The sequence below is a fragment of the Onychostruthus taczanowskii genome, unplaced genomic scaffold (assembly GCF_017590055.1).
Source record: "Onychostruthus taczanowskii isolate IOZ18803 unplaced genomic scaffold, ASM1759005v1 scaffold80, whole genome shotgun sequence".
Classification (NCBI taxonomy): domain Eukaryota; kingdom Metazoa; phylum Chordata; class Aves; order Passeriformes; family Passeridae; genus Onychostruthus; species Onychostruthus taczanowskii.
In genome coordinates, this window is record NW_024505893.1 from 88,346 (window position 1) to 107,743 (window position 19,398).

The 19,398-nt window shown below is 49.5% G+C and overlaps 1 protein-coding gene across 3 annotated transcripts; it reads right to left on the reverse strand.

Annotated features, from left to right (window-relative positions):
- Positions 1-266: 266 nt before the first annotated feature.
- KLHDC3 (kelch domain containing 3) lies at positions 267-19,302 on the reverse strand. Of its 3 annotated transcripts, none has more exons than XM_041424173.1 (11): positions 19,164-19,302; positions 12,997-13,223; positions 10,561-10,737; positions 8,253-8,368; positions 6,878-6,949; positions 6,436-6,649; positions 6,085-6,171; positions 4,720-4,828; positions 1,084-1,157; positions 641-719; positions 267-426 (listed from the first exon to the last, which is right to left on the reverse strand). In XM_041424173.1, exons 2-11 carry the CDS (start codon positions 13,148-13,150, stop codon positions 360-362), a joined length of 1,149 nt encoding a protein of 382 aa, XP_041280107.1. In that variant the 5' UTR covers positions 13,151-13,223; positions 19,164-19,302; the 3' UTR covers positions 267-359. The 3 variants fall into 3 exon arrangements, with proteins under 3 accessions (XP_041280107.1, XP_041280109.1, XP_041280108.1); XM_041424175.1 differs by lacking the exon at positions 19,164-19,302 and adding an exon at positions 17,757-17,780; XM_041424174.1 differs by lacking the exon at positions 19,164-19,302 and adding an exon at positions 13,308-13,507.
- Between the last annotated feature and the right edge of the window lie 96 nt (positions 19,303-19,398).

A 19,398-nucleotide genomic window follows, 5' to 3' on the forward strand; every position in this document is an offset into this window, starting at 1 on the left:
AGAGCCATGGCTGGTGGTAAGAGTTGATTCAGGCCCTTGGAAAGTGGATGGACACCGGACAGCACAGCTGCAGTTCCACAGGCAAAGGGAAAGGAAGCTCTAGAGCCACCAGCAAGGAGAGGGGTCACAGGAGAGGGTCTGTGCTGCTGGGGCCAGACAGTTTTTCCCTCAGTGGCCAGCTCTGCCTGTCCACTTGTGTTGCCCAAAGCGTGACAAGGGCAGAGGGAGGCCTAGCTAGGGCAAGACAAACCGAGCTCACACATTCCTTGCTTGAAAGGGCTAAAAATTCATGCAGGCAGTGGAGCAAGAGGTCAGTATGTGGAGGGGTGAGGGCAGGGTGGTAGAAGGACGAGTTGTCTTCAGCCCTGGTTGGAGACAATGGGGCGGCTGATGGTGCTGTTCGTTGTCATGGCTGAGAGCTCCCATCTGTAACACACAAAGAGGATACACTGAGAGAAAGCACAAACACAGTGCCCAGGGCTAGAGCAGCTTTGCTTCATGTTAGCCTCAGCTACAGTCTCCAGCCCAGCCCACCTCAAAGGCGCACAGTGCCAAGGGCCGCAGGCAGCCCTCAGCCAGGGCTGGAGCACCTCAAGGTCAGAGAGCACCCAGGGTGAGCTCCCAGCAAGGCACACCATACCTGATGTCGTGGGGAAGGCAGGACTGGTCCAGGCTGTACTGAATCACTGCTAGCTTACACAGAGTCTTCAGACTGGGGCCTGTGAAAAGAAAGCAGTTTAGCTACAGCAGGCTTTGATTGGACACCATGGAGGCTCCAGCATCAAGCAATCAGTGCCACAGGAAACAGCAGTCTTGTCTGAGGGACAAGACAGACTGCACACCAGGGACAGGCTAGGGTGGCTTCTGTGCTCCCACAAGAGGTCTTGCATGCAGGAGTGCACAAAGCATGGCTGCAGCTCTGGCTGCTCTGCCTTAAGCCAAGCACTGGTCAGACACAGCTGTCTGGCTCCAGGATATGGCACCTGCAGCCATAGAGGGCACAGTTAGGTGCTTCAAAGCAGGGCCTGCTCACAGGGCGTCTTGTGGTAAGAGTTACAGGCTGGGCAGGAAGTGCTCACGTACTGAAGTCGAGGATGTAGAGATCTGAGTGATCCATCAGGTCGAATTCATCACCCATTCCCTCCTCTGGAGATGGGCTGCAGAAACCAAGGACAGTGTGTCAGTCAGTGCCAAAATTCTTATACACCAGCTAACCAAGGGCTGAGCAAGCCCAGGAATGTTCCTGGGCAGGGCCCTGTGTTCCCTCCTGCCCCTCTGATGCCCCAAGCAGCATCCAAAGTCATCACTTTCTCAGCTCCTTGCAGAGTAGGCAGAGCTGCACAAGGAGACAGGGAGCAGAAACCCACACTATTTCCTCTGCAGGGCATGAGAGATCTGCCTCCTTTTCATGGATGACCATGATGATTCCAGCCATAAGCCTCCCCCTCACCCCACCTGTCCATCACTCCTGTTCTCATGTAGTTAAGATCTAATGCATTTATTTCAGCTTGGCCACTGAGATGCTGTAAGAGGAGTGTAGAGAAAGCAGCTAGAAAACATCTGCATGGCAGGGCAAGCACAGACATTTCTCAGTCCGACTGAGGGATCACTTTGGACTCCAGCCACAGCTGGAGTGGTTGTGCCAAAATGGGGATGGCATTTCAGAAGACTGTAGCTGAGCACTGAGCAATGCAGCAGTTGTTTTAAACCAATTCCAATTTGCTGATACTCCCATTTGATGCTGGTCCAGGAATGCTAATGAGGAAGCACCAGGCATTTCTAGGGAACAGACAGCCTCACCTATGGTTTCCTGCCACAGTGGTCTTGATGGAACACCCAAAGCACCTGAGAGACTGGACACTACATCTCCTTGCACACACAGATCAGCCTGTGCTGAAACAGGGGAACATACTCCCATGGCTGATGGTTGTTTGGAGAATTTGAAAGAAAGGAAAAGTGTTTTAAGTCCTGCTTTGGTCTGTGACAAACCAACTTAGTGTGTCCCCACCTCTTAGCTGGGACCAACCTCATGCAGTGACTCCTCACCCCAGTGTCACTTGTTTCCCCACCCATGAGCCACCAAGCTTCACACCTCATGGGACATGAGGCAGTACCTGCTCTCCCAGATCCCCACAACCTCAGGCCAAACTGCAGAGCACAGTTCACTGCTGGCACAGACCTGCTGCTGATGGGACCCATCTGCCCGGATACAGGCAAGAGCCCCTTTAACTCCACCTCGTGTGCTTACCACACCACAATCTAATCTCACATCCACGTCACAGGAAGCCCTAGACCATCCCTTATCTATCAAAGGAAAGCCAGCAGGCACCACATCTGTGGCTTTAATCACCAAAAGGAAAGTAGCAGGGTGAGCCTGGAGTTCAAGACCAGGCAACCCCCCGCAACCCCGCAGCAGCTTGCAGGGCACACCTTTGCCAGCCAGAGCCCAGCAGAACTGCTCATTCCAGCTGCAAAACAACTCACCCTGCACTCAGTGACAGCCCCTGTTCTCTCACCAGAGCCAGGACCCCTAAGCCTTGTCAGGGAAAACAGTCTCAAGCCAAATCTGGATCAGCATCTCTTCAGCTAACTGTTTTATATTCCTTCTCCCCGCACTTCTTCCTTGTGGATGGTATGCACACTGAATTGCTGGTGGGCTTGGGAGGAAACCAGACCAAGATCTGGCAAGGACTATCAAAGAAACAAAGCTTTTGGATGCCATAGGAGCAAGCAGCCTGCAGAAGTGCCTCTTCAGCAGTCTACAGGATGTGTGAATCCTGGAAGGGCAAACACAAAAGGGCTTTGCCTGCCCATCCCCCAGTGCCTTTCCCTAGAAAGCTGAGCCTGCCGGCTCATCCTCTGAGAATCCCTGCAGGACAGCCCCAACCCCTCCCCCTTCCCAGCCAGGGGAGCACAGGTCAGGAGGCAGACCACTGGGAGTTCTCCATTACAACGACTTCCTGGAAAACTTCTTATCTCGCCAGGCAGCTCCAGAATACACCTGATAACTGTTACAGGAAGCGAGCAGACCCACCCCCACCTCCCACTTCCCCAGCCTGCAAGACCCTCCCTCCAGCTCAAGCAGGCTGCATTCCTGGCTGCCAGCAGCTCTTCCCAGCCCAGCTAGTGCTGATGAATGTGCCTGTATTGGGGGTGGGCCTGACCTAAGAAACAAGCTGAATTCTGAAGTGGTTCATGGAGAAGACAAGGCACTGCTGCATTGCCTGGCAACAGCTCAAGCAGGCTGCATTCCTGGCTGCCAGCAGCTCTTCCCAGCCCAGCTAGTGCTGATGAATGTGCCTGTATTGGGGGTGGGCCTGACCTAAGAAACAAGCTGAATTCTGAAGTGGTTCATGGAGAAGACAAGGCACTGCTGCGTTGCCTGGCAAGAGTGAACCAAACTCCAAAAAGCTGGTGTGAAATTTGTTGTGGTTTGCTAGCATTTTACTGCTGCATTGCCTGGCAAGGGTGAACCAAACTCCAAAAAGCTGGTGTCAAATTTGATGTGGTTTGCTAGCATTTCCCAGGAGTGCCAAGGCTTAACATCAAAGTTCAGCTGCTGCTGCTGTAACACAAATCTACACAGCACAGCATCTGGGACCACCCCAAACTCCCATAAAGCCCTACCAAGCCTTCTGCTGTACTGACCAGCACCCAGTATCTTTTGAGGAGACTGGATAAACTCAGCACCTCTGCATACCTCACCTCTCAAAGTCACATGGACATCCTACACCTAAGCACACTTCCCCCTGAACCCCTGGAACCTGAAGGCCCTTCACCCCGTCACACACTGGTATGGTCAGGACACCAGCAGAAACTGTCCTGCTTGGTTCTCTGCCCCAAGCTTGCTTCAGAAGCATCTCCAAAAAGCTACTGACAATATCCCAGAGAGAGACCCAAAGCTTTCCAAACCACATGGAGAGCTGAAAGCATTTAAGATGTCTCTGCAAGGTAGATACTGGCAAGCAGGACTGTGCTCCAGAGCTGCAATTTGTCACTTCAGACAGCATAGAGTGTGTCCTGGTGATAGGCCACTTCCTTTCTTTTAGCAGCTGTTAAGGCTCTTGGCCACATCCAGCTGCCCTGCACCCTGACAGTATCACTTCCAGTGTTTGACAGCTAAATCCCTAACACCAAGTCCCTGTTGTGAATGGGAATGTTGCTAAGGAACACTGGCGCAGAAGGCAACGTTGTCTTGTCATGTGTGTAGGCTCCTCAAACAGCTCCCAGCTGAGCTGACATCCCACTGCAGCTTGGCAGCAGAACCCACACTTGCCAATGGAAGAAAGAAGCTCTGGTGGGAGCAGCAGGGCAGCATGTAGGCGAAGATAAGTCACTCTGAGGTCTGCTCTGGCACAGCAGACTGAGAAACATGTCCTTCTGACAGCAGGATCTCCTCTCTTATCCCCACAACCTCTTTACCAGAAAGCTTGAGCACTGCACAGCCCTTCCTGAGCAGCCTGTTACACCCTTCTGTCTCTACATGTACAAGATGGCTTGTCACCAGATGCTTTACAAGCTTACATGACACCTTCAGTCTCTTCCATGGCCTTTTTTCAGGGGGGCCCTGATGTACATGATTACCTACACTTGTCAGATAGGCTGACACTTGCCACGTGCCTCTGAAGTCCATCTGATACAGCGTGGGTCAGAGCGTGAAGGGACACTGTGCTGAAGGGACTGGCAAAGCCTCTCGAGGAGCCACCTCACACAACTCACCTGGTACCTCCAAAGAGGATGATTTTGTCCCCCACTCTGCAGCAGCACTGCCGGCGCCGAGGACACGGCCCTTTCCCTTTGGGCTCAATCTTCCTCCAAGAAAGAGAAACTAACAGGAGGAAAAGAGAGCACCAGCTTGTCAAAAGAGCCTGGCCAAGACCAGCTATAAGCAGGTTATGAATTTAAACAGATCACAGGAAAAGCAGAGGCTCACTACCCCACAGACACCAGCTAGCCAATATCCACCCTCTCTCCTGACCTCCTCATTAATGACTAATTCCAAGAGGTTATTACTGAAGTGCCACTCAGATGCCAGTCACAGTCCTGGAGCTCTGCCTACTGAGACAGGATTTGCAGATTATATCATAGAATGGTTTGGGTTGGAAGGGACCTTAAAGACCATTTTGTTCCAACCCCCTGCCATGGGCAGGGACACCTTGCACTAAACCAGGTTGCTCAGTGCCCCATCAAGGCCTTTCACTTGCAAAGCCTGAGCACCAGGCCCCACGGACTGCCACGGCAGCGGGTCCGACATCACAGGGAGCTGTACTGGGCAGAGCTGCAGGAACAGACAGGCAGCCTCCCCTCCCCAGAGCCTGCTGCGGTCGGGATTTGGAGGAGGGAGATCCAGGAACCAGCTCCATCTGCTGGCAGGCTGCGATCGCAGAGCGCCCTGGCAGAGGCGCATCAGCTGCTGGGACAGCTCGGCTGCAGGAAGAGGGCGTGGAGAACTGGACCAGGTGGAGACAGCAGCCTTTGTTCTTGCTGCTCTCTGTGGCAAGGATGCTTGGGGGCGACAATGCACAGGAATGAAACCTGCAGGAGCTCTCACACCAGCTCACAATCAGCTTGGGGAGCAGCTCGTTGGTAACTTTACTATGCAAGGCAATTAGCAAACAAAATGAGTCTAGACAGTGAAACGTGCCTGAGGACCCCAAACCAGCTCACAGCAGACTGATATTCAGGTACCAGCTGAAGAAACACCCCTTCTGCAGCACAGCTTGAGCTGGTACCAAGAGATGGTGATCCTGCAGCTCAAGTTGAATGGTTTCTCCAGCTATAGTCTCTCTCTTCCCTAACCCTACTGCTTCCCCATATCTTCTCTTCTGTCAGTACTTTTGCACATTTAAGAACAACACAAAGTTTTTCCAATGAAATTTGTCTTTCAGCAACACCTCATTTTCTATTTTCTAACTGAGATCTGGAAACATCCTGAAGAGGAACAGGCATGGTAGCAAGTTGCTGTCAGAAGAGCCAGGAGCCATTCCCCCCAAGCAGTACTCCTAGGACAGTATGTTTCTCTGAGCACTCACATGCCTGAGGGCCTGGAGCACTATGACTGCAGCAAGCTAAAAGCATAAATACCTGGATTGAATTTCCAGAGGTCATGGAAGTGTCTGTTCAGGCGTGCATTGTAGCCACCAAATACATATAGTTCCCCGTTGTAGCTGACTGTAGGGAGTAAGCACAGACATCAGAGGGTCACCCAGCAGGTCCCTGACCCAAAACCAAACACAAAGCAACGTGGTGCTGGCTGTCCACCTCTCCTGACATCACCTTCATGTGCAGTGTGGGGTGAGCAGCAGCTTTCCACAGAAACTGGGCTTTGTGCAACCCTTTCTAACCCACAGCCCCACCCAGCAGAGCAGACACCCCTTCTAAGGCAGGCAGAAACTTCCCTCCACCATCCTCCACCCTCAGCAGACCCACACTCACAGGCTGAATGGCTCCGCCTGCCCTCCGGGAGCACGGGAGTGGGAGGGGAGTCCAGCCAGGAGTTGGTTTCTGTATCAAACACTTTAATGCGGTTACAGTAGATCTCGTTGTTAGAGTGAAATGGCCCAAAACGATCAGCTCTGCCACCAAACACGTACATCTTTGTTCCAATGATGGTAGCTGAATGAAAGTCTCTCCAGCGAGCTGGAGTACCCTGAAGGACAGAGTAGAAAACAAAGACAAAAGAAAAGAGTGCAGATTAGCCAGGGAAATAACACATCTTGATGGGGAAGTTGGGTGGCTGCCTTCTCCTGGAGAACTTCCCATCCTGTAGATCCCGGCCACATCAGCCAGAAGCTGTGAGGCAAGTGTGGGCAGCTACCCCAGAGAATAACAGATGCAAAACTTCCTCCACAAACCAGAGGGAAAAACAGACACTGACCTTGGCAGAGATTAAGGTCCACGTCATGTTTGTGGTGTCCAATTTATGGATATCATTTGAAAAGCAGTCAGCCTGGAAGACACACAAGCAGCTTGGTCACAAAGAGACTGAGAAGCCTGGTCACATCCAGCCCCAGAAAGGATGCAGACCTGGAGCATCCCTTTGGATTCAGTACTTCCTAAGAAACAAGGTGCTTGCTCAGGCAGCACTTATCACTTAACGAGAGGAAAGCAAAGCCCATTTCTTCCCAAAGGTGTCCTGTCTCTTCCTGCAGCTTTCCCATTTATTTGGTGCTCAGTTCCTCCCCCAAAGGCACACAATAGATTCATGGCAGAAGCCTGCCTCCTCCCCATGTAGCAGCAGATGAAAGAGGCATTAGTAGGAAAAGTCAAATTGGCTCTGCTAAGGCTGCCTAACAAGATGCAGAAGCTAAGATTACTTCTGGGAAGCTGAATATCCAGGAGCAAATACACTCCAGGTTCTGAGGTCCCACAAAACTCATCTATAGCTGGCTGCCTGAAGGAGATTGTATTCACACAAACAATGTGGACTCCTGCTCCTCCAGGCAAGGTAGAGAGCAGCAAGACAGCCAGAGGTTTATTTGGTCTTGGTTGAAAAAAAGACACCTGAACCCCTCCTGCTGCTGTAATCAACATAATGGATTTGGCCTGCTATCACCCTCAGAAAAGAAGGAATAACCCAGAGACTTCTGTAACAGAGCCTCACCTTTCTTCCAAACAAACGGGTGTGACTTTGCACATCTGTTCTGGAAGCTGGTGATAATTTTTATTTATCCACTTCTTAAGATTACATCATAAGGATTTGCTAAAAAGAGCATTAGGTACACTGACAGCTATTGCAGGCTCAAGGTATTCTTAATGGGAAGGCAACCAAATGTTTGCTGAAAGGGATAGCAAGATGTCAGAGCAGGTGGAGACTATAGGGAACATACACCAGACTAGGACAAAACCTCACAGCAACACTGCAGAAAGTGATTTTTCTGGCTCACTTCTAAGCCAAATTAAAATAAATGTAGATCAATATATACTTATTAAAAAATGTTGTGCATTTATGTATCTACATTTGGCTGAAAAATGAGCCAGAAAAAAATTTAAATTTTTACCTCTTTGTGGTAAATGTTTTGTGAAATTTAAAAAAAAAAACTCCAACACTTTTTTGGACCTGCTTTTCCAACCATCTTCTCCATAAAACAATTACCATAACCCGGGTACTAATGCCATAACTTTGCTAAGTTACAAAATGACAGCGACTTGGAATTCATATACACTCCTGTGTCCTGCCTCTATCAGTGTCCTGGGTATCAACACCCTCTTTCCCAAGGGCTCACCAATTAACAGTTACAGAGACTACTCACCAGCTGTTCATAGCCTCCAAAGATAAACATGCTCTTTGCCAGGACGCAAGCTGAGTGCCCATCTCTTGCCCCTGGGACCATTCCAGACACCTTTGGTGTGAACCACTTGTGTGTGTCTGAAACAAAACAAGAGGCAATGCTGAGGAAACACAGTAGGAGTTGGGGTGGGATAGTTCTATTACTACGGTTCTTAATTTCTAAGGCAAAAATCATTCTTGTTTTCTCTCATAGCACCTGCTCTGCCAGAGAGGCTGCAAGCTTCTTTGGGCAAGGCTACCTGCCTGAGCCCCCACAGAGGGACACAGGGACAGAAGCCTCAGCCTCTTGGCATGGCCACCGACTGCCAGACCGGACAAAGAGCTCACATTTTAAGTGTGAGTAGTACAGCACGGCTTGAACAATGTTACTTTTACCCAATCTCTTGCAGAGTGTACTTGTGAGTCACTTAACTCTGCATTCACACTTTCTATTACAATGAAGCAATAATGCTAAGTGGCACAACTGACCTCATGGCGGGGAGACGCTCAGTAACTGAGCAAGACTGAGGAAAAACAGCTCTCAAACCCAGACAGAAATCACTTAATCACAAATTCTCCATGCTAGCTGTTGTGCATATCTCCACCTCTGCAGTGCAGCTCTCTCCCTGTCTTATCTGCTCCGCTTGTTACATTCTCATCTCCTCTTCCTCACTTTCCACCCTTCACAATGCTCCCTGTGAGCCTGCACCAAGCAGATTCAGCCCCTTAGCCTGCACGCTCCAGGGGCTGGCTCGATTTAGAAGATGACTTAAAATCCAGCCAGAGCTGTTCTCCATGCCAGGGCAGCACAGAGCCAAGCCAGCGACTCAGTGCCAAGCACTAACAGGCACCTGCCCTGAGAGCTCCAAGAGGCACAGATAAGCCTCGAGGCTGCAGGAGACATTCTCCCACCCTCCCTAACGGCCCCTGGCTGCCAAAAACAGTTCTTATTTCAGAGAGTCGTAACACTGGAGCCAAAGTATGAGGATGAGTTCCCTGAACTTGGCCTGTGGACACAACTGTCCACCTATGCTCCAGCTGGCACCACACAAAGGGTCTTGCAAGGTCAGCAGAATCCCTGGGGAGCCTCTAGTGAGACATCTCAGGGCTATCGAGTTCCTTTTCTCCCTGGGGCTGCTTCCAAACTCAGCCACATTGTATCAGCAAAAGCTCACCCAAGTGCAGCATGTTAAATTAGAGATGGAAAATACCTCAATTTGTGATCTGCTCGACACCACAGGGACAAAACTGCACTCAGACAGGACTTTATTTAGCCTGATATGACTCCTACAGTGGAACTTACATGGCAGACATGGCACTGTGACTGCCAGCCTTACTTTCCAGGAATGGCAGGCCTGTGTGTACAGACAGCTGCAGAGGGTTTGGAGCAGGACTTTCTGTTAATTTTCACTTAATGCTGAAGCACTGGAGCTGCCAGGGAGACTAGGCAGGCCCCACTACAAAGCCTCTGTGTAGGCAGAGGTTTACTGGTGGCTTCTCAGCTGCATGTGTCAGGGGAAGGAAGGGGGAAACCCTGTGCCATAAGCTGTAAGATATTTCCTGGTAAAGAAGAGATTCCTGGACCAAACACCAGAGCAAACAGTTTCCTTGCAAGTTCAGCAAGACAGTTACTGGCCAGTATTTAGATAGACTTGCATCCAAAATCCAGACATACTCCTTTGCTTTCCTGACACTTGTGTCCATGCAGTTCCTGATGGTGTCTTTTCTCCAGAGGTGCAACAGCAGTGCTATGGAGAAGCCAAACAAAAGGCTTAAGGAGTTTATCTAACTTGACTCATGTCTCCCCTGATTTTGCCATCCTGTCCTGGACTACTCCTGTGATTTGTTCCTTGCTCTCCTTCACACCTTCAGAAAGAAGGACCACACTGGAGAGGAACCATAATCATCAAGAGCCCAGCTCCTTCTTGCTTCACCCTTCAGCCACAATTAAGGAATCACATAGAGAGAACAGTTATAGCTACCATCAGAGAGCACACAAAGCTGATAGAAAAATTAAAACCATTTTCATGATTAGAAAATATCAGCAATCTCTGCCCAAAGGCTTTTACAGAGCTGTAAGCACGCAGACACAATGGCCACCACACTCCACTTCTAAAACTGCTGAAACAGACAGTGACACCATCTCCTCCACATTGTCACCGAGGGTGACACCATCTCCTCCACATTGTCACCGAGGGACAGGAAAACAAGCTGGGGAGCAGAGTGGGGGGCAGAGAGGAGGTCTGATCAAGAGCAGTTGTGGCAAGGAACAGGGAGAAGCTGGAACTTACTGACGTCGAAAGCATAGAGCACATTGCAGGCTCCCTCCGTGTCGTTGCGACCGCCCCAAATGTAGACGGTGTCGTCGATGAGCACTGCCGAGTGCCCGTACCTCATGTAGGGCACCTCCCTCACGTGGTCTCGGCTGTTTGTCCACACTGGAGGCAACTTGATCCAGCGCAGAGACACTGGAAACACAAGTTTGAGCCCATGTCAAATGCTAAGCCTGCTGAATTGCTCACAGTTCATAACCCATGTTGCGTGGTGCTTTTTACCCCGTGACAAGGCGCAGAAGCAGTCGAGTAAACAAGAGAAAGCTGTGTCTGACCCCGAGTAGTAGCTAGTTAAGAAATACAGAAGGAAGTCCTCTGGAGGCCCAGAAGACAAAACAGGCTCTGCTCTACAACAATTCATTGAAAAGGTTTCCACTCTGGCTCATCCTAGACTGTGAGTGAAAGATACAGCACACACACAGAAAAATAGGGAAAGAAAAATGAAAAAGTACAGAGGTGACCATGAATGCAGACACTACTTCAAGCTGTGAGATTGCTGAAGATACTCAAACCTGGAAGAATGGGCAGCACAGGAATAACTCACTGCAGTAATATGCAAGGGAACTCCTGAAGGCATCACTTGGACTTGCAGAAGCACAGTTTAAGTAAAGCAACCCAGCAGCTTTGTAGGAACGTTGTTTGTTTGGTTTTGTTTTGGTTTTCAAGCTCTAGATGAGGTGGCTGTCTGCCTCCTTTACCCCATCTGTTTCAAGTTCTCCCTGCTAACCTTGCATTACTAATAGGAGTTCCTTGGGATTACAGGTTCCCCTTCCTGTGTGTCATGTCCAGCAGCAGCCAGAACAGTCAACAGGTATTACAGGGTTTAATGACAGTGCAAGAGCCACAACAAGTGTTACACAGCCATTACATAACAGGACCAGTCACCGTCCTTCTACCACATACAGCCTCCAGGTTTGTTTTCTACATGGAGCTGATAAAAAATACAGCAGAAAACAGTCTCAGTTCCCCTGAAATACTAATAAAGGGAAAGGGAAAAATCAGGCATCTCAAAAGGTGGGCATCTACCCCACAGGCAGAAAGGGCACTGAGGAATCACATCCAAAGCTAAAGTCAAGCTAGACTGGATGCTTCCTACCTAAAACATAGTTTTCATCTTTGGAAGACTGACAAGAGACCATTCAAAGTCTAGTATCTTGGCTTTAGCACTGCCACCTTACAATGCTAGCTGAGTAAGGCGTTGGGAAGCCACTGTCACTTCCCATGTGGTGGCTGCAGCATTCTGACACTTTAATATTTGGGAGTGGTAAGACGGAGAGACAACACAAGAGCATTCCTTTGGGCACAGTCATTATTCTTCCCCAGAAGAGTGGCTGCTCTACTTGACACATTCTACAACATTCAGCTGTGTTGAGTGTGAAAGCCCAGTCCCTCTGGACAGAGGTGAATGTCATTGTTCACAGGATCCTGAGCTACACCCCCTCTACACTGAGAGCAGGTCACCTTGGCATCCCTCTGTAACCAATGCTTTTATCCCTGCTGCACATCAGTCTTAAAGGAGTGAATTCACTGCATCTTACAGACAAACCAGGTTTGTCTACATGTGGGTGCTCACAGAGCATTCAGCACGCTGAACTGGTCATTGGTTCTCTGTTCTTGGCTCTCTTTAGCTGGAGCCACCCAAGCATCTGTGCAGTTTTTTAATCACCTGCCTAATTACAGGGAAATACTTAATGGACCAGCTCAGTAACCTCTTCAGTTCAAGGAACACTCAATCAAGAAATACAGCCTGTGTCAGCACAAGCATGGCTCCAACTCAACCTCATGACAGGTACTGGTTACCCTACACAAATGGCTCCAGTTGCAGTTGCTTTTCTAAGCTATGTTGTGAATCTGCACAATAGTTGTTACCAAAATGGGAAGGCCTCCCTCTAGCTACATGCCCTTACTGACTCCATCATGCTAGCACCAGTTGTCAGCTGCCCCCACAGGGAAACAGCTCAGATGTCTACACCTGGAATCTTAACTGTGTGCACTGGCTCACACCCTGCTCATTCCACACTATGGGCAGCTGAACATGGACATGCTGCAAATGAGAGGGAGGACCTGAGCCAGCTCGATATCACCTCCTTGCACCTGGCTGAGTTTGTGTTCGCAGAGAACAAGGACAAACCGAACCATGGCTATGTGACTACTTCAGTGAGTCCTTATCCTAGCAGTCAGATCAAGTACAGCTCCTCTGGGTCCTGCCCCTGAAGCCGAAAATGCAAGGCTGCACAAAGAAAGAGGCTCCTACCTACTCAGATAACATTTTCTGGAAATTAAAGAGTCGGACAGCATGTTACAGGGTATAACATGTCAGGCACCAGCAGGCAAGAAAAGCAGTAACTGAGCCCAACAAGCCAAGTCCTTTTGTGCCCCACAAGGACACTTTACCTGCGTTGAAAACGTGGACGTCGATCTGCCGCAGGGTCTCATAGTCCTCTCCAGAGCAGTAGCCACCAAAGGAATAGACCTTGTGCCCCACAGCCACGGCCGCGTGGTTCACCCTCCGTGGCCCGCCTTCCAAGTGCACTGCCCACCGTAGCATTCCTCCCTGCAAGCCAGGCGGTCTTCAGGGCCCCCAGTGCCACAGCCACATGCTTCCGAGGCCACTGCAAGGTCTGCAACACAGAAACAATGCCAAAAGAACAAGATCCATCCTGCACGTCTTCCTATCCTCCCTGAACGCCTGCTGCAAAGGTTACCTTAATGTACCCTCATTCACCTGCCTCCCAGCTGGAAGCATTCCTCTCGGGAAGGGGACGCAGAGCAGGGCTCAGAGGAGCAAGCAGAGGTGCCCTTGCACACAAAAGCCCTCAGGGTGGCTGCACAGGCAGCCCCAGCCAAACACCTTCGGCCTGGCCGCGCGCACGTCACGTACATGTCAGAGCCATTTGTCTGCATGAATGAAAACACACAGCGAGAGCCAACGGTGAAGGTGAAAAGAACAAACCCAGAGGGAAGAGCGTGCTCTTTGGACCAGTTCTGAGAAACAGCAGAGGAAAAGATTAAAACAAAACACCCAACAAAAAACCTCCAAAGAACCACACCTACATAAAGCAACCAACTTCCCATTATGGGGGTGGGTGACAACATTAGCATTTGGACTCGTTGATTTGAGCACTAGGGTTCAATCTAATTAGACACAAGAGAGGAGAAACCCCCTAGTCTAGAAAGCTCTTTGCTAATGCTCAGAAAAGGTCTTTTCCTCCTACAGCAAACCCAGGCATAACTATGAAAATTCTGTAGCATCACATCTTGTTAAAAGCAACTGATATCCTTCATTCCTCAAATAGATGGCTTGGATCATATCTTAGAAAAGTCACCACAGCTGATTCTTGCAGAGATTCTCCTTTGGATCTAAGAATCTAGAGCAGAGTCCTGCCCAGGTGCTTCTGAAACAGCAGGTCAGTTGGATTTTGAACAGTTTTCTCCTAGCTGAAAAACAGCCATTATAAGAGATGTCAGACAGCACAAGTAAAACTGTCTTATTTTATTTCTTGGTTTTGGTTATTGAAAGATTCAGTCAGTATGCTCCCATCTCACAATCTGTTTTAGCCTTTGCAGAATCCAAAGACATTTGGGGATGCCTTTGAACAAGGACTAAATTCCTACACATAAAATTCCTATGCTCAGCCCCATTTCATTTTGGAAAGTAGTGAGTTTTGGCAAGGAGGACTTCCGTCCTGTTTCAGGTTTCTGAAGTAGCTGGAGGGCAGCAAGAGGGGCAGTGCCGTGCTGCTCTGCTCCAGTTGGCCACCCCCAGCCCTTCAGTCAAGTGGAATCACTGAGGCCCATCAGCAGCCTGACCACCCACACACTCACATTTTATCTCCTCCTGCAGGAAGAATAAGAGATGCCACCAACAGGGAGCACCTGGCATGAAGCAGAGCTTAGGCTTCTGTAGTGGAAAGACCGAGTGATGGAAAAAAAGGGGTAACAAACCACCTGACATAAGCTATACAGTGCAATAGGCTTCCAGCTTCATCCACTGACTCCACAGACAGCTCAAAACCATTCAGTAACCAATCACCTCATTCCAGAACTCCCAAATGTCATTACAATTTGAGTAGCTTCTTTTTAAAGTCATTTATTTTTTCAGTTGTTTTCATGCTCTGTATGTGAATGTTACAGCAACAGGACATGTGCAAAGCCCGAACAGAGACCATCCTGCAGCCTCATTGCAACAGGAGTCTCTCCTGCAAACCTGCCTGTTCCTGCAGCAACCACCCTAACCTAAATTGCAGTCAGTAACCCAGGAAGTTGTAGCAGGCTTTGCTCCAGCAGGGGTGCTCCAGAAGGGCCCAGGAACAGCCCCCATCTCCTGCAGGCCATGCTTCAATTTCAGATCTAGCAGATTTTTTTTCCTTTAGCATCTATTTTTTTTTGAGCCAGGCAGCACTCTTGTATAAGTCTTCTGCAAAGCTACAGAGCAGATGAGTTTCCATGGAACCCACCAAAGTCACCTTCCAAGCTATTTTGAAGGCTTCACATATCTAAATCTGTTTCCTGCCTCAGTCACAAGTTATTCCTGAAAAATCTAACCAATGTTTCCTCATAATCTCTTCTTGTTTAAGTGATTCTGTAAAAGATTCCTCAAGGAGCTTAACTGGTCTTGATCACCAGCATCAATATTTTCAACACCCTTCAGACTGAGCCCAATCCAGGAGGACCAAGAAGATGAATCTTATTTCCAAGTTCTCTGATTGATTCCTACTGAGGTAGAGGAGTACAGCTGCTTGGCATGGCAGGCAAGCATTGCACCAAGGCTCCTGCCTTTTTTGTCAGAAAGGCTGCAAAAACTCTTCCTCACCCTTGGGACTTCCCTTGAGCCAGGTGCAAGGATGCTGGTCCTGTCACTGCCACAGGAGCTGGCTACCCTGCCCCAGCAGTTCTGCTATTCCCATCAGAAGGCAGCTCATCCCAAGAGTTAAATCTGATCCACTGAGAAACAGCAGCTCCAGGCCCAGTCCCTGGCACTGCAAGAAAGATGCTGAGGTTGAAGCAACAATGTTGAAATGCTGTTTCCTACAATTACTGGGAAAGTTTTTCCCCAAATGAGTGCTTTCCAGGTGACTGGCAGGTCTGGAGTGGTGGTGAGGGCAATGGATGGAAGTTGGCTGTGCTTCGCCTTGGCTCTGTCCAGGGATACCCCTTTAGAGCAAACTCAGAGCTTTGCCAGCACAGCCTCCTGCTGCCCCTCCTCAGAGCCAAGAAAAGCAAACACTCATCTGAACACTTCACGAAGAGAGAATGACCAGAAGCGTCAAGCAATCTTTACAGGGTCACGGGAAAACACAGGGTTTAACAAGCTGTCAGGGATTTTCCAAACCCAAGAGCTCTTCTCTACGCTGTAACAAAAGCATCTGTGCAAACTCCCATCTTCCTCTTCTGCCACTGGCCACAACCCTACCCTGTAACCACCACATCTTCCTGCCATCACCAGGCATTTGTTTGCCCCTTTTCAGCCACGCACAGGCCTGGCCTCCCCACCTCCCTGCACAGCCTTGTCTCCTGAGCATGCCTCCCCTACTCCACCCCATGCTTTCTGTGCCCAGCATCAGACTCTCCTCACCTGCCCTATTTACAATAGTTTCTCTACACCAATCTCCTGTCCCAAAGCATTTTCCTCTTCTGAGCCCCCTCTGTGCACTATCTGCAAATAGGAGTTAGACACATATTTTGAGAAAAAACTATATTTTCTGTCCTACAATATGGACACTGTTGAATTCCATTTCAAGTTTAATTTCCAATGATAATTTTTATGATATAAATGAGGACATAAATAAACCACTTTTCAGTCTCATTCCTATGAGGATTTCTTAGCAGGAGAAGTGCATTTGATATTAAGCTACAGCTTAGATTTCTTTACAGATCACAGAGGACACAGCCAAGGAGAGAGGGAAACAGCAAAATTTATAAGAAACAATTTACTAACAATTTCCCCCAACTGTACAATATTAGATTATGCAAAATACATTCTGTGGTTTCTCATTTAGGACACCAGCAACAGTGATGTATAAAACACAAAAATACTGATAAGACAGAGGCAAATTGTGTTAGAGAATTGGGAGGGCACTGCAGGATGAGGCACACAGAATCACAGCTTCTGTTCAAGCCACCGCTTGCTTCCACTGACTCACGTTGGATCCTCACTTCCACTCTCCAAAAACTAACAGATCTCTTACTTCCAACCATGCAATCTTCACAACTCCCCATTTCCCTGGTCTGCCATGACCTATCCAGAAATACAGTAAAGCACAGAGGATGCGGAGAAATTTAGAAACCCTGGTAGGTTCTGTCATTAACCAGGAATAAGAGCATTTCTAAAAATCAGGACATGCTTCACTTACTGGTGAAGTACCTGATGTTGGTGATGCTGGAAATTAAGTGAGAACAGCAGTGTGTTGTTCCTCTGCCACAAAGCACCCGGAGCATTTCACTGCTAAGCCAGGGAACAATCAGATTTAATTCAGCTCTGCATTCTTCCAATACAGCACTCCCATATTTCTGGTTGTGTTGTTGCCTCAAGATGCACTTAATGCCTGCAACAACCTTCATCCCACCTGCTCCAGCTTACACCTAACAAGAGCCTAACAACACAGCATATGGACACCTGAGGTCAACAAAAACATCACTCAATCTCTCACTAGCATATGTTCCAAAACTGTTGTGGTGACTTGAGCACTGTGGCACAGATAGAAAAAAAATCCCCAAAACAACAACAAAAAACCAAACCAGGTTTTAGTCAGATTTTTCACTTGTTTGTTCTAGTGGCTTTAGGTATAGTATTTTCAAACCCTACAGTTAGTTATGAAAATACTTCGTTCAAGATAGAAAACTACTGAGCATCTCCAAGTACAGTAGCCAGGTGATGATCTTAAAGCAAACCCAGATATCCTTGGATCCACTTCTTTGCTCAAAGGGAGCTCACTGGGCTCTCTCACTCCTCTATGCACAGAGAAGGAAACCTAGAGCCATTTCTAAAAGCTGCTCACAATAGCCTTGCTGCATCCAATTCCCAAAGCAAGGGGGAGAAACCCAGCAGCAAGTGGCCAGGATTTTCAAAGACTGTTCTGTCACCCCCAGAATTACAGCAGCACCCCAAGAAGAGCAGCCTACCCTGCAAAGCTGCTCCAGAGAGCAAATCCTACCGTGTGGCTGCCTCAGTCCCGTCTCCCAAAAGACACCAGCCACAAGGTTTAGTAACCCTTAAAATAGCCCAGCCAGTTCACAGCAGTCCATATAGACCGTTCTATTTCAAGCACATCCAACATACTGTTAGAGATAGCATGAGAACAACCCGCTTTCTTCACTTGTGCTTGACATTTATCTAATGCTTGGAGCATTTGTGCTAAGGCAGTGTGAAACTGCAAGCTTGCACATTCAGCAGCTCTGACACTCACAATGCAATTCCAGCCCCAGTAAATTAGATGGTGCTAGAACAGCCTTCCAGAGCCTGCTCTGGAAGCTCATGTTAGCCATGGGAATCACAGACCACGCTGTTCAGGCACAAATGTATCCCAGTGGCCCCCCTACAGCCAGCCTCACCATCTCCTTATTTTTCACCAAATATTTTGCCCACTTCTGACTTACTTTTGCCTAAAGCCTAGCTGAGATTCTGCCCCTACTCAGCTGGCTTCTATTCTTCACCTTGCTTTCCAAACCCCAGCTTCTCTGCGCTGGAGATAGTGCTTGACCTCCACTTCCCCATCAGGAATTTGTCTCAGCCTATCAAGCTGTTTCTGCCAGGCCAAGGGCAGCCCTTGGGTTGGGAAGCAGGCTCAGGAAAGCTGAGCTGACAGCCAGTTGCTTTACACAGGGCTACCACAGTATGTTCCTCTGCCCCTCTGTTGCACTGACACTGATCCCCAGGCAGAGTGGTGCTCACAGGTGCCAGCCTTCCCTCTGCCTGGCACATGGGACTGGGGAAGACCAGGCATGCAGCCACACACCAGCCACGACTGGGTAAGAGAATAAATGGCCTGAAACCACATGAGCCCACAGGATGGAGAGAGAAGGCACAGCAGAGGTCATGGCAGGGCAGAAGGGCAGCCTCCCTAACACAGACCTGTCAGGGAGGATAGGGATGCGTGGGGTCACAGAATCCTTTAAAGATGGAGAAGACCACCAAGATCACAGAGCCCAGTCATTAACCCAACACTGCCAGGCCCACCACTAACCCATGTCCTGAAAGTGCCACATTTACAAATTTTTTAACACTTCCAGGGATGGCGATTCGACCATTTCCCTGGGCAGCCTGTTCCAATGCCAGACTACCCTTTTCGTGAAGGATTTTTTCCTAATATCCAATCTAAGCCTTCCCTGGTGCAGCTTGAAGCTATTTCCTCTTGACCTGCCTGCCAGTTGTCACCTAGGAGAAGAGGCCGGCCCCCATCTGGCAACAGTCTCCTTTCAGGCTGAGAGTGACAGGGTCTCCCCTGAGCTTCCTTTTCTCCAGGCTCAACTCCCTCAGCTCTCTCAGCAGCTCCTCATAGGACTTACTCTCGGAGTCCTTCAGCAGCTCCTCTGCGGCCCCGGCCCCAGCCCCAGCCCCGTACCTGTGCCCGTACAAGGAGCTCCGACAGCCCCGCTCCGACAGGAGCTCCCGCCGCTCCCTGGGACTTGTAGTGCGGCGTGGCCCCGCCCGGGTCCGCGGGCGCCCCCCACGCCGGAGTGGCGTGGCCCCGACAGGCCCTTCCGCGGTGCTGGGCCCCGGCCCCCCTCAGGGGCGGCCTCCTGGGTTCCCCGCCCCGCCCGGGCCCGGCCCCGGCCCAGACCGAGATGGCGACACTC

Coding starts and splice junctions, on each gene's coding strand:
- KLHDC3 (XM_041424173.1), bottom strand. CDS start 13,150: ATGCTACGGTGGGCAGTGCACTTGGAAGGCGGGCCACGGAGGGTGAAC. Junction 6,172..6,435: donor CAGGCGGAGCCATTCAGCCT/GTGAGTGTGGGT, acceptor TACTCCCTACAG/TCAGCTACAACGGGGAACTA. Junction 1,158..4,719: donor ATCCTCTTTGGAGGTACCAG/GTGAGTTGTGTG, acceptor TGGTTTCTGCAG/CCCATCTCCAGAGGAGGGAA.